Here is a 14,123-nt window from a genome sequence, read left to right on the forward strand (position 1 = left end):
GGGAGTCTGCTTCTCCCTCTGACCCTCCCCCCTCTCATGCGCTCTCTCTCTCAAATAAATAAATAAAATCTTTAAAAAAAAACCAAAAAACTGAGGCAGGGTAGAAGTACAATGAGACCAGCATGCTGACTGACCTGCACCCTCTCTCCAATGGGATTTAAATTGGAGTAACCCCTTTGGAAAGTTATATAGGTTAGTCACTTTGCAATTGCTCATGCCTTTGGGGCACGCAATTCCACATCTAAGAAACTGATTCTGGGAAAATGATAAAAATTGCAGATACAGGTGCAAATATGTTCATCTAAGTATTATTTCTTACAGTGAAAAATGATAAACTGGATGTCTGCTAGTACGGGAAGAGCTAAGTAAAGGAGTCTCTGCATCGGATGGGATGATTTTAGCACTATAAGTGGTAATTCTGAAGTATTCTTAAGGGCGGAAAAAAGTCCGTATAATTGAACGTTAAGTGAAAAAGGGAGGATAAAGAAAAACAAGGAAAGTGTGGCCTTACTTTGTTAAAAAAACTTCACAGAAAAAGTAGCGGTGGACTGTCAATAATGGTTATCTTTGGTGGGATTACAGGTGATTTATTTCCTTCTTCCCACTTTTCTATGCTTTTCAAATTTCCTACAAAGGGCATGCGTTACTTTTCTATTCGGATGGAAAGGAAATGTTTTCATTTACTTTAAAATAAGCAGACTCTAGGGCGCACTTTGCCCAGAGGCGGCAGAGTCCCATGACTCACCAGGGCAGCCTGCTGGCCAAGAGAGGCTGCCTGGGGACCACACAGTTGCTCCCTCTGGTCATCCCCGATGGGGCCGAGGGCTCGGTTTGTGCGCCTCGTGTGCCAGCGAGAGCCTTGCTGGCAGAGCGTCCGACCTCTTGCACAGGCACGATACTTCACATGGTATTTCATCCCCATTTTACCAACGAGGATCTGAGGCAAGGGTTAAGTAACTTGTCAAAGATCTCTCCCTCCCTCTCTCTCTCTCTCTCTCTCTCTCTCTCACACACACACACACACACACACACACACACAAATAATGGATGCAGGATTCAGATGCAACTTTGTAGTTCTGAGATTAAAAACCACAGCCATGCATTCCCGTCAAACATCATGAGGAGTTCGGGGACAATATCACTGGTGGAAGGCATAGGCGCCAACGCTCAGGGGATCTGGGCTCTAGACCCAACTCTGCCACCAGGGTGACAGGTGCTGTTAGGCAAGCTCTTTATACTTTAGGACTCAGTTCTTTTTCATGCATTCAACGAGAGTGAGGATCTAGGCCCTATTGATCTCATAGAGACCAGCCAAGTACCAGGAGATGGGGGCCGGAAAGCCACCTGAAGTGAATCCAGAACTTCCTGAGAAGGAGTGGATGTCACCAACTCAGTTACCTGCTCCTAATTTCAGCCTGGAAATCCATGGGGAGTGAATAACCTTCATGTTCCCAATCACTCAGGTAAATATCTGATGATCGTGGCACCATGAATGGAGTGTTCCCTCTCTGCCTGGTACCCTGTGAACATCATCCCTGGGCACCGCTTCCCTGAGACCTCACAACCCCTCAAGGAGGCAGGGGCGGTTCCTGCCATGATTTCACAGGGGAGGAATTCAAGCAGAGGGAGGGCTGATGACCTCTGACAGGAAGAGGTTCAGTTTTGGGTTAAGACAATTTGGGCGGAATCCACGTAATGTCTTCTATCCTCTCTCCTGCCCTGCTTCGTGTCTTTCTCCCCCAAACAAAGAGCCTGGCAGGTTGGAGGGGCCAGGAGCCATCTCCCTGCAGTCATGGGGCTTCATTGAGGGAACCCCGAACTCAGCACTACTTTCTCTGATATGCAGGCAAAGAACTTCTTCAAGGAGCCCGGAAGGTCGCTGGGAGAAGTGATGGATCAGGGCCAACTGGGAAGCTCATTAGAATGGGAGCAGCCGTTTCTGTGTCTGCCCCCAGGTCCTGCCTTCATTACTTGGAGAACTGCTTTTGTAAACCTCGCTGTCGGGGGGCCCACACTCCCTGGGAGTGCCCACTCTCCTCTTCATCTTATGTTGTAAACCAGTGTTGGAGGCAGAGGCTTGGCAAAGGACCATTACTCACTTTTAATGAGACAGCTAGGGAAATAAATTGGCATATGTTAGCGAAATGGCTCATCAAGGTGAGTAATTATCTTCATGACTGGGGCAGTTTACCCTCAGATGAAAGGATTTGCATCTCATCTCTCATTGGGCTGTGACTCTCCGGAAGTAAGGCAGGCGGTCAAGAGGAGCTTGACCACTCATCACAGAGACCAGCACTTGTCTCGTCTTGCTCTTCACCAAGGACTCATCACTCCCCAAATTCCACAGCTTTTGTGCATGGGGACCACACAGTTGGTCACAGGGGAACAGAAAAGACAAACCCGTTGTTTTGTGTTTTATGGAGTGGTATGTGCGCGTGTGTGTGCGTGTGCGTGTGTGTGTATGTGATGTGTGTGAGACATGTGTCTGTGTGGTGGGGACAAGCTGGACACATCACAGGGCCTTTAGGAAAAGCTATCAGGAAGCAGTTTTGATAGGTTCTACTGAGTGAAATTACCTACCTCTTCATCCTGAACCAATCTTTAAAGTCCAGTATTTTCTCCTGTACCCTCCTGTGCACTCATGCCCTGATCCTGTGTTCCACGCAGTGAGCATCTAGCTATGTCCAGGTTTGCAACTGTCGGTTTCCACGTTTTATCATTTTACAAGGAAACTGTCTTATTACTATTTTGTCTGTTTTATGAATGTTGCTTTCGTCGTCCAAGGCAGATCATAAACCACAGGAGGCCAGGGATGAGGGTATCTCCTTGGCTTTCATCCCCTTCCATCCTGAGAACCTGCTGCAGTTCTCAGGATGCAGAAGACCGGGTCACAGGATAAGTTTCTCCCGGGTCTTGACATCAAGGAGCACTGGAAGCGCTAATGACGTGCAAGCAGGTGACTGATGGTCTACTTCTCTCTAGACGTTGGCTACCCGGAAGCCCCAAGCAAATCCTCTGCCTCACCCTGGCTCATGGCAGGCTTTATGCATCACCCTCACCCTCGATGCCACCTGACTTTCTATTTGTTATTTTGACTTTCTTCCCACTGTATAGTAAGCTACATGTGGGCAGGCCCATGTCTGTTTTGAGTTCCACTCTGCCTCCATTCCCAGTTCCCAGCACCATGCCAGGACTCAGGCCATATTTACAGAGTAGATGAACTTCAGGTTTTGCAACTTTTGCATCTTTGTGCCAGTATTATATGATCCTATTTGAAACAAAGCGGGGATGCTTTGTTTCACTCACGCTATTCAATAATATACTTGGCAAGTCATTATCATTTGATTAACATGGAGTTATTGAAAATTGCATTTAAAGTGGGCTGAGTTGATTGGGCCTCTGGCTGAGCTGTTTACACTATAAGTTTTTTTTATTAATGGTGATGGGGAAATACACAAGTGGCTTTATAGGACTGTTTTCAGTTCAGTAAGTTCAGTTTTGGATTGGGGTATGGTGGGAGGCTTCATTCATTCCTCATTCTCACTATGGTAGAAATTCCCAAAGGACACTGGCAAGCCCATTAAGATTCCTAAATGAATCTAAGCTCAGAAGGTGTTTCCAAAAATCTCTACTTTCTCTTTTAGCATTTTTTTTGTTGTTGTTGTTTTGGTCTGAGAGCAGGAAGCAGATGACTGGGCTTAGGGGCGATGTCACAATTGGTGATAGAGGAAAGGGAATCAGATATGGCCGAGTTGATGGCACGGCAATTGGAAAATTCTACCAGAAAACCTGTCTTCAGTATCCAGATGTGTGGCATTACGAGTTCTACACATAGTGTGCACTGAGTAGGTTTCTGAGGTATTTGGGGGAATTTCAGACCTGCCTGTGCTGCTAACAATACGAGGCCATCCCCTCTAGCGTGGGACTGAGTTCTGGGTTACAGAGCCCGGGTCACGGATGGCGAGGGAGTCATCACCTGCCACGGACATTCAGAGCCCCCACCTGGCCTTCTGAGGGGGTGGTGGAGGTGTTTCCCCGCCCCACACTGAGGGCCTCTCAGGACACTCACCATTTCTGTCAATGGCAAAGGGCACGTCAGTTGTGACGATTTCATAATTGCAAATCTGGCTGTACTGGGGGGAGCAGTCCTCGTCGACGGCCTCCACCTGCAGGATGCTGTCGTAGATCTTCCCCTCTGTCACGACCGCCCTGTAGGCTGGCTCTTTGAAGGTGGGAGCAAACTCATTGACGTCCTTCACCTGGATGTGGACCACGGCCCTGGGACCACACACAGGAAGGAAGAGGCAGTGGTAAAGGGAGGATGACACTGTCCTCCCACACCTCCCATGGGCACTGACTCCGGTCCCAGCGCTGAGATTGCACAGAAACCACAGCTATTCGGGATGGTTGTTGTCTGAGCGCTCCATCCACCCTCCCACTGGAGAGCCCGTCTCCTGTCCCTTCCCTGGTCCTGAGATGAAACCGCCGCTTCTCTGGCCTTCTCTGCTACCCAGCTTTGGGCACCGATCCCCTGGAGATCACCTCCCCTTTCCCTTATTCACTCCTCCTCTGTTCATTCTCTCTTCCTTTCAGTAAGAATTTAACCACTCTGACTCCGTGTGAGGCTCAGAGCCAAACTCCATAAGGGAGAGAGTTCCAACCCAAACTAAAAAGTTCTGGGACAGAGACAAGCGTGTGGCATGGCAGAAACCCAGAGCAAGGTCCCAGCCAGGTCTGCAGGGATGGGCCGACTCAGGGAAGGCTTCTCGGAGGAAGTGACACCTGAGCGCAGGGAAGCGGCTGAGCAGCCTGGAGCACCGTGGTGTGACCATGGGGTATACACACCTGAGGAGCAGTGTGGGCGGGGGTGGGAGGGGTGCAGGGAGCCCTGCCGGGCCACTCACTTGTGTGACTTCTTCCAGGCCGTCTCCCGGGGCCCCGCGCCACAGTCATAGGCCTGGATGATAAATGTGTACTCTTTCTGCAGCTCGCAGTCGATGGGGCTCTTGGCACGCAGCCGGCCCTCTCCTGACGTCTTGTTGAGCACCACGGCCTCGAAGGGCAGCTCCTGGCCGTGGATTCTGAAGGCACAAATTTCCCCTGCAGAAGGATGCAAGACAGTGAATGGGGATCCTGAGAATTGCCAGACTGAAGACAGAATTTCTCTTGGACAGATTTGCAAACCCAAAACCTCCAGGCCATTTCCTCCACACAAAGAATTGTCAAACTAGAAGAAGAGGCCTCCGGAGACCCAGCCCAATATGCTCATTTCAAGGATGGTAAAATTGAAGTGTTTCACACATAGAAATGTCACCCATCCAGTGTATCCGGCAGGGAGAAAGGGGAGTCATGGTGCTGGGGCGGGGTGGGGGGCTGGCTGATTGTCCTAGTTTGCTGCTTTTCCTAGCAGCTTTCCCACTTGCCCTCTGCCCAGTGTGAGAAGGATTTTTGCCCACAGCCTCAAGATAAATGAATGCAGAGGAAAGAGGAAAAGGCCAAAGCTTTCACAGTGTTTTGCCCTCTGAACCAGCAGCAAGAGCATTGTGGGGAACTTATTAAGAATACAGACCCCCGGGACCCACCAGCCCTCCTGAATCAGAATCTGCATTTTTTTTTTTAACCAGGCCCCTGGTGAGGTGATTTGTTTGCTCACTAAATGTGAGCAGCACTGCTCTATCCTGTCCTGGCTTAAACGCCCCCACGCTGCTGCAGCCAGCTCCCCCTACCTCCACCACCCCTGTCTCTCCACCCACCTCTTCCCTGTGGGGAGAGGGGCACCACTCAGTTGCAATTTTCTCTCATAACAGTGGGGGTGAGTCTATGCGAGTTCCAGATCCCCGTGGAGCCTGAAAAGCTAACTTCTTAAAGAGCTGAACATGTTGTGAAATTAATGTATTTCTCCCGCTCAGCTGGGTTAATGTGTATTATAACTATTTCTCTGCATTAAAATTATAAGGCTGTGCAAACAACTTTTCTCAATTGATGGATATTTATTTCTTGAACCCTGACTGCAAGTAAGCTCTGTAGTAAGTGCCTTGGGAATGACTGAAAACTTGAGACACGTTCTCTTCCTGTCTTGTTGGGGTGACCATATCACCCATTGATGGTGTGGGGGGTGGGGTGTGTGTGGAGCATCACGTGCCACAGGCAGCAAAGAGCTCAGCTCTAGGCTCCTGGGGGGTAAAACACAGACTTGGAGGCCAGAGGCCCGGAGTCACATCCTGGGTTTACCACGTACTTGCTGCTGTGGTCAAATTAGATTGACCCTGGGTCTCAATTGTGTCACCTATAAAATGGCCCAGGAGATGGTGTAGGGGGAGGGCGTCTACCCTGCGATGCCCCAACCCTGGTCTGACATTGTCCCCCCCACACTGCTGGGACCAGGGTGAGGGGCCTAGTGTGCACAATTTAAGGGGGTCCTCACTCTGAGGGCAACCAGGTGTCTTCTTGCCTCTAGTCCAGGTGTGGCCAGCTGTTTCAAAGAGGAAGAGTCTCCTGACACCGTGGGGAGAAGGGGTAACATGATTGTACCCCTGCTCCGCACCAGGCACCGAGCTCCGTATCTCCACCCAGGTGACCTTATTCAATCTTCATTGCAAACCTGGAGGCAGGGGTGTTATCCCAATTTGTAAAATTAAAAAGAAGAAAGAAGAGGAGGAGGAGGAAGAGGAGGAAGAGGAGGAGGAGGAAGGGAAAGGGAATCTGAATCAGAGAGGTTATCACCTGCTCCAGGTCACAGAGCTGAAGTCGGTGGAAGCCCCAGGTATGGCTGACTCCTGAGCCGTGCCCCTTCTACTCCATGGCAATGGCACCCTCTGTAAGCAGCCCCATAACTTCAAGGGGGCTGCACTGGGATCGCTTCCAGTAGCATTCTATATTCCCATTCAAGTCTCACTCTGGAGAGAAATCCCCCATTTTACATACAGGAAGCATGCCCTGATCTCTTACTAACAATGTTTTCTGAGATGGTCAATAAATACCCGTCTTACCTCGAGGCTTTTATTTTTTATTATTTCATCGATCCTCAATTTCATTATGGGCACTCCATTTTCACTACAGCCCCTTCTGGCCATTTCTCAGACATAGGGGCAGAATAATGGACAAGACAGGCAGGTTGCAGACCAGGCCTAACAAGAAGGACGGGTCCCATTTGGCCACTGTTGCTCAGCGTCAGTGGTGTCGCTGTCCGGCTCTCGGACAAGGTTAGCTCTGCAGCCCCTCAGGGCGGAACAGCAGGTTTGGTCTGGTTCTCCTGTTTAATTTCTGCTCTGAGTTGGCTGGGGTTGAATGGATGAACTTCTGAAGTACCTGCCTTGTGATTACATTCCCAAGATCAATGCCAATATGGCAATATTATCAACCAATGTGCCCAACCTGGTTCTGGGGCAGTCTCTGGAGTGCCCAACCACCACATAATTAGAGGACCAATCATGCCATTTTTCTTTGAAGAGTCGAGTTAAACCGAAAATAAATGAGGGTAATTTTCTGTTAGAAATATTTGATCACCGCTAAAGTGGTTCTCAAGACTCAGAAATCCTTAACAAGAGGGAAGGAGAGGACGGAGGAAAAGGAGACACGGGGGAGGGAGAGACACAGGAAGCCTCAGGGCCACACGTTTCATCTAAGTCCAGCTCAGTTCAGTTCAATAAGACTAGAACTTTCTGAGAGCCAAGTAAGCGCCAGGCACCGTGCTGGGCCCGGAGACACAAAGGAAAGGACTTGGATCCCTTAAGAAGCAAGGACAGCCTATCGTCAAGCACTCATTTCCTAGAAGAGACAGCAAGTAAACAAGGGCCATAGGATGCTCACGGAGTCTCACCAGCTCGGACTGAGACAGGATTTAGCCTCTTGGGAACAAACACTAGAATTCAGGCCATGCTCATTTATCCCACCTCTTTATCTGACACTTGTGCTCCAGTTGCAAAAACAGTCATCCATTTTTTCATTCATTTGTTCACTGCATGGATATTTATTAGGGACCACGTGCCCAGTCCTGGTGCCACACTGAGGAGCAAAACCAGACCTAGTCCCGGCCTATATGCTGCTGGCAGTTCAGTGGGAGGACAGTGAGCGATCTGATCCTCACAGCCCTAAATGAAGAAGGGTGACCATGATGCGTGATTGAAGGAGAGCTCCACGGGGCCGAGGAAGTTCTGACCTGTCAGCCGGGCAGGGAGGCCTACCTAAGGATGTGACAGCTGAGCTAATAGATCACAGGAGGAGGAGGAGGAACATGCCCAGGCCAGGAGGGAGGCAAGTGAGCTTCAGGGAGAGGAGCAGATCCCTAGGGCCCTTCGTCCAAGGGATCTGCAGGGCCCATGTGGCAGGAGCACAGACCATGGGCAAGGCCAGCTTCATGGGCATGTGACCCAAGAGCCACATAGTGCTCTGTGCTTAAGAGGATCCTGAGCTGGGTTTAAATCTCTGTTGTTACCATCTTGAAATTCTTTTTTTCTTTTTTTAAAGATTTTGTTTATTTATTTGAGAGACAGACAGAGAACATGAGAGGGAGCGAGCACAAAGCAGGGGGCAGAATCAGAGGGAGGGAGAAGCAGGCTTCCCGCTGAGCAGGGAGCCTGATGCAGGACTTGATCCCAGGGTCCTGAGCTGAAAGACGCTTAACTGACTTGAGCCATCCAGGCACCCCCCCATCTTGAAATTCTTAATAATTTTATGTTTGAACTTGTGTTTCGCACATGAATTCTGATGGGACAATGCAGCATGTCCATGAGCAGAGGAGATAGATTCATTGTTCTTGCTGTTCCATTTACATATAGTGCTCAGGATGCCCAGTGAGCACAGAATTCCAGAGTGCTCACGATGTGTGGGAGGGTCAGTGGACTGAGAGTGAGAAGTGAAGCGTGTGATGTCTATGACTGAGGAAGCAGGGAGCTGACCACCCTGAGAGGTTCCCTCTCTGTTTGAACCAAAATTGTTTTGAATGCAGAAGGAAGGCAGGGGTGTTTTAAGACACATGACCAACCAAAGAACCTGTGTTATCTTTTTTCACTCACGTTACTTCCCTGTAGTAGTCAATCGATTATACTGGAAATGGCAGAGAAGAAGAGGACAGCAAGGACAGCCTCCGGTTCCTTGTGTCTGGGGCTGTCCTTCTTACCAGTAAGCCTAGGGCAGAGAGTGTGGATAAAATGTGTGCCTATCAAGAAGCAAAATAAACACAGTTGAGTTCCATTTGTGTTCGGGTGGCATTTACACTGTTCTGGTGAAGAATGAAATACATATGCATACATGAGCTATGAAATGTAAATTCTGTAATTTTGGGAGACTCTGCACAGCAGTTAACTGCTCTTATATTTGCATTTAAAACTGGCATTGCATAGTACAAAGATGAATGGTAAAATTCATGCTCATAATTTAACATTTTAATTTGTCTTTACCTAGAATGACATCAAAGAGCAAATTAAGAATACCACAAGTTGAGAGAGGATCTGCGGAAGAAAGGTCCCAGGATGGCGTGCTGAGGGGGAAGAGTATTTCAAACTGCAGTTCCCAGCGTCAGTATGTGACTCACTGGGCTGTCTCCACCTTTTGTGAGGTCTGCCACTAGAATTTGTTATTACTGATAAATGATTGCAGTGTCTGTGGGGGGGTGTGTGTGTGGGGGGTGATGTGCTTAAAGTAGAAGTTTGTAAGGATCGTGGTAAGTGGTGGTTTCCATATAAAAATATCACTTCTAAAATCTGGCTCTCTGCTACGCGTTCTTGGGTAGGAGAGCAGCACATAGACGGGCGGGCATGCCGGGCCAGCAGTGGGCTCTGCGGGGAAGGGAGGGCGCTAGCACCAGGCTGCCGGGCCTCTGGCTGTGAGCCGCACTGGCCGTGGTCTCAGGAGGCTGGACTCGGCCTCCCCCAGCTGCCCCCTTGAGAGGCCAGACCAGAAGAGGGACTCGTGCGGTATCGGGGTGGGGCATGATGGCTCCCCACCTCGGCACCCTTATCTCACGATTACCTTCTCTTCCACAGGAATGCACCTCCCAACAGCCCCCAAACACTGACATAGCTGTCTCTTAGGTCCTCCCATAAGATTCTGGGGGAAATGAATGAAACTGATGGGTGAATGAAATAGATTTTTAGAATGTACTTGGTGCCTAACTTTGAATACCCTTGAACAATAGGTTGTGTTGATTCCATTTTTCAGATGAGGACACTGAGTCTCAGATTAAGTGGTTCATCCGAAGTCACTTTGATAGTAAGGAGTGGATCAAGGACTGATTTAGGTCCTCTGATTCTGAATCCAGCACACTCTTTGTTCATTCTTGTTGCTTATCACTGGGTGAGTGTGACAATGTAGGACAGTGGTTCTCCAAGTGTGATCTGTGGACTGCTGGGATCCCCAAGACTCCTGCTGTGGGCTCCACAGAGTCAAAATGACCATACTATTAACATTAAGACATTTCTTGACTTTTTCACTGTGGTGATATTTGCACTGATGGTAGAAAAGCAATGGTGAATAAAAGTGCTAGTGCCTGGGTACCTGGGTGGCTCAGTCGGTTAAGCATCTGCCTTCGGCTCAAGTCATGATCCCAGGGTCCTGGGATCGAGCCCTGGGTCAGGCTCCCTGCTCGGCGGGAGCCTGTTTCTCCCCCCCCTCCCCACTTGTGCTCTCTCTCACTCTCTCTGTCTCTCTCTCTCTCAAATAAATAAATAAATCTTAAAAAAAAAAATGCTGATGCCCTAGTGGCACCTAGCTGCATTCTTTACCACATAGAGTTGGAGTCCAAAAAAAAGTCAATTTCACTTGAGAATGACTTGAATAATGCAGTAAATAGTATGAATTTAATTAAATCTCTAACCTCGAGTATACATCTTTTTAATATTCTGCGTAACAAAATGGAAAGCATTCGTACAGCACCTTGCATAGCAAAGTATGCTAGTGTGTCTCTAAGAAAAGCTTTTGTGTGAGTTGCGTGGGAGCTGGACTAGGACCTTTTTTCATAGAATGCCTTTTTTACTTGAAAGAATGATTGACGGACAAACCACGTTTATTCAAACTGCAGTGTGCAGCAGATTATTTTGTAAAGTAAGCCTGTCACTTCCAGGAAAAGAACCCGTAGTATTTGTTGCCAATGATAAGATTAGAGCTTTCAATTTTGGAAAACTCGTGTCTGCTACATTAAGTTTTCACAATTTAATACTTTTGTGATGAGATGGTTAGTGATATTAATGAATGTGACTGTGGGATACCGTATAATGAAATACGTCAAGTTTTGAAAGACCTGCTTGCCAGTGAATCAGTATCTTCCAAATGACCAATGTATAGTATTACACAGTCACGGATGGATAAAAGATCCATTCAAAGTGCGAGACAGACCAGTGGATTCTAATATAACAGTATATGATAAGTTCATTAACGTGATTTCAGATTCCTTATTATAACTAACCTTTAAGAAACGATTGCTTATGGAGTTCAGGTATTGTTATCAGAGAAGAATATCTATAGTTATCTGAAAAGATTTTTAAAATACTCCTCCCTTTTCCAACTACATACCTAGATGAGGCCATATTTTTTTCTTCACATACTTCCTCTAAACAACGTATCTCAACAGACTGAGGAAGAAGCAGATGAGGCTCTAGCTATTTCCTAGCAAGCTAGACATTGAAGAGATTGCAAAACTGGAAACAATGCTACTCTTCTCACTAATTTATTTTGTTTTGGAAAAAAAAATATATATATATAAGATTTTATTTATTTATTTGACAGAGAGAGAAGGAGAGAGAGCACAAGCAGCAGGAGTGGTAGGCAGAGGGAGAGGGAGAAGCAGACTCCCTGCTGAGCAGGGAGCCTGATGCGGGGCTCCATTCCAGGACCCTGGGATCATGACCTGAGCTGAAGGCAGATGCTTAACTGACTGAGTCACCCAGGCGCTCTGGAAAATATATGTATTTTTGTCAAAGTATGGTATTTATGTTAACATGTAATGAATTTATTATTGTTGTTTTTAAGTGAATTAAAATAAGGATTTCAAAGTTTCTCAGTATTACTTTCTTCTATAATAAACATCGATAGAAATAACCCACATAGACAAAAGCTCATGCGGGTCCTTAATAATGTTTATGAGTGTAGGGGTCATGAGATCAAAAAGCTTGAGAAGTCTGTTCTTGTAACTTACCAAGCACACTTTCCACCCAGATCATGATTCCATATCCTATTCCTGATGCTTAAAACACAGCCCATCATCTCTCAGAGAACTCCCAACCTCAGAGCAACACAACATGTTTTTTATCTCACAGCTGAAGCCTTTGTAGTGAGCTCACCTATGTAGCTGAATGTTGGGGGGAAAGAAATCTCATTTCCAGATCTTCATCCAGACATGGATGGTTACAATCTGGCTCTGGAGCCAGAGAGGCTGGACTCGAATCCTACCTCTCTGGTTAATTACCTGTGTGACCTTTGGGCAAGTCACTTACCTCTCTGTGCCTGTTTCCTCATCTGTAAAATGGGATGATACCAGTCATAGCCACCTCATTGCAATTTTGGTTGTTGGGAGGATTAAATGAGTTAACACATGTAGAACACTTAATAGTGCCTGCTATGAAGGTAAGTCCTACATAAATGTTAGTTCTTAACCCTGTCATGATATTGAAGAAAAGTCACACACCTCTGGCAAACTCCCTGTTCACTTTTGAGAAGTGAAGAGGCTGAATGTGGAGACGATTTCATCAGCAAAAATATTTGGAATCATTCAAAACCTGTCTGCTCCAGGACCCACCTTGTACCCACCAGCCACGGCTTACATACACTTGCTTTCCTGAACATATAGTCAGCGACTATATCCCATGTCTGCAAAATCTCATCCAGGCCAGTACTGCTTCACAGGTCGGGTTTTTGGGGTGGGTGGGCACCGTTTGCCTCCTTGATTTTGCTTTGCAGCAGCTGGAGGTCGCTAGCGGCCGTTATTGGGCAAGAGTCAAGAGTGCTAAGCATCCTGCTCTGAACAGGCCAGTCTTAGTCCAGCAAGAACCATCTCACCCAAAATGGTGATAGAGCCCCCTTGAGAAACACTCTACCTGAAGCATGCAGCTAGTCTTCTGGTGGAGCTAGCACCAGGCTAGGTCCGTGGCCCCAGACCTGAGGAAAATGATAGATCTTGTAAAGGCTTCTCCTCCAGATTGGCAAGGTGCCTGCAGTGGGAGGATGATCCCACCTGCTGTCCACTGCCTGCCATGTGTTCCAGCATGCACACTGGCAGACCATGACCATGGACAGCGCTGCCAGAGGGCTTGGCGGGGGGGTGGGGGGGTTACGATGAGTAAAGTGTGCTCTACCCCGCTACCTGGAGCCATCTGCAGTCACTTTAAGTATAATAAAATGGGAAAGAATAAATGCTAATCACATCAAGAGGCAATCATGTCCGGAATATCAAGTTAGGGCTGAACTGAGAAATAAATCTATACCTTAAAAGAAAGAGTTGATTTTAAGCCCTCTTGCTCCTGATAAAAACTTAGAATGTCCCAAAGTAGAAAGCAGAAGGGAAAGGTTTGATGGATCATTGCTTTTGCTGCTCCCTCATGTGTCTGGTGGCAGGCAGATGACCTTGGTTGGGGTCCCGGCTCTCTTCTTCTCAGCTGTGTGACCTTGGCTGGTTCCTAAATTCCTCTTCATTACAACTGAGGATATGACCACACCAAATCCTGAACAAGTGCCATGAGGCTGCGCTGACACACAAAATGCGTAAGCACTCTGGGAAGTGTGAAGGTCTATCTGCTTTTTATTATTGCGATAATAATAAATCCTGCTTTCAAGCCTGCAAGTAGCTAAATGCATATTGACGACTTACTTTATTCCTATTAGACACCGAAGTCAGGGGGAGGGGAGGTGTCACCATTTATAGCTTTCTGTCTACTTAGTATTGAGCAATATAAAACATATTCTTTTATTTAAAAAGTCATTTTCCAGGGCGCCTGGGTGGCTCAGTCGGTTAAGTGTCTGCCTTCGTCTCAGGTCGTTATCCCGGGGTCCCTGCTCAGTGGGGAGCCTGCTTCTCCCTCTCCCTCTGCCACTCCCCTTGCTTGCTCTCTCTCTTTCAAATAAAAAAATAATAAATAAATAAAAATAAATTTTAAAAAGTCATTTTCCTATGTTCTGAAATCAAAATCCCCCTC

The 14,123-nt window shown here is 47.4% G+C and overlaps 1 protein-coding gene across 1 annotated transcript in view; it reads right to left on the reverse strand.

The window, feature by feature from the left end:
- Positions 1-14,123, reverse strand: part of CLSTN2 (calsyntenin 2) — a 608,040-nt gene that overhangs the window by 142,565 nt on the left and 451,352 nt on the right. The window contains exons 3-4 of the mRNA XM_045903664.3: positions 4,905-5,100; positions 4,070-4,278 (exon numbers count right to left, since the gene is read on the reverse strand). Of these exons, the coding sequence (XP_045759620.1) occupies positions 4,070-4,278; positions 4,905-5,100 (405 nt within the window). The remainder of the gene's footprint in view (positions 1-4,069; positions 4,279-4,904; positions 5,101-14,123) is intronic.

The sequence above is a fragment of the Mirounga angustirostris genome, unplaced genomic scaffold (assembly GCF_029215605.1).
Source record: "Mirounga angustirostris isolate CCGP_5_RB_7025 unplaced genomic scaffold, mMirAng1.0.hap1 SCAF_1, whole genome shotgun sequence".
In the NCBI taxonomy this organism is placed as follows: Eukaryota; Metazoa; Chordata; class Mammalia; order Carnivora; family Phocidae; genus Mirounga; species Mirounga angustirostris.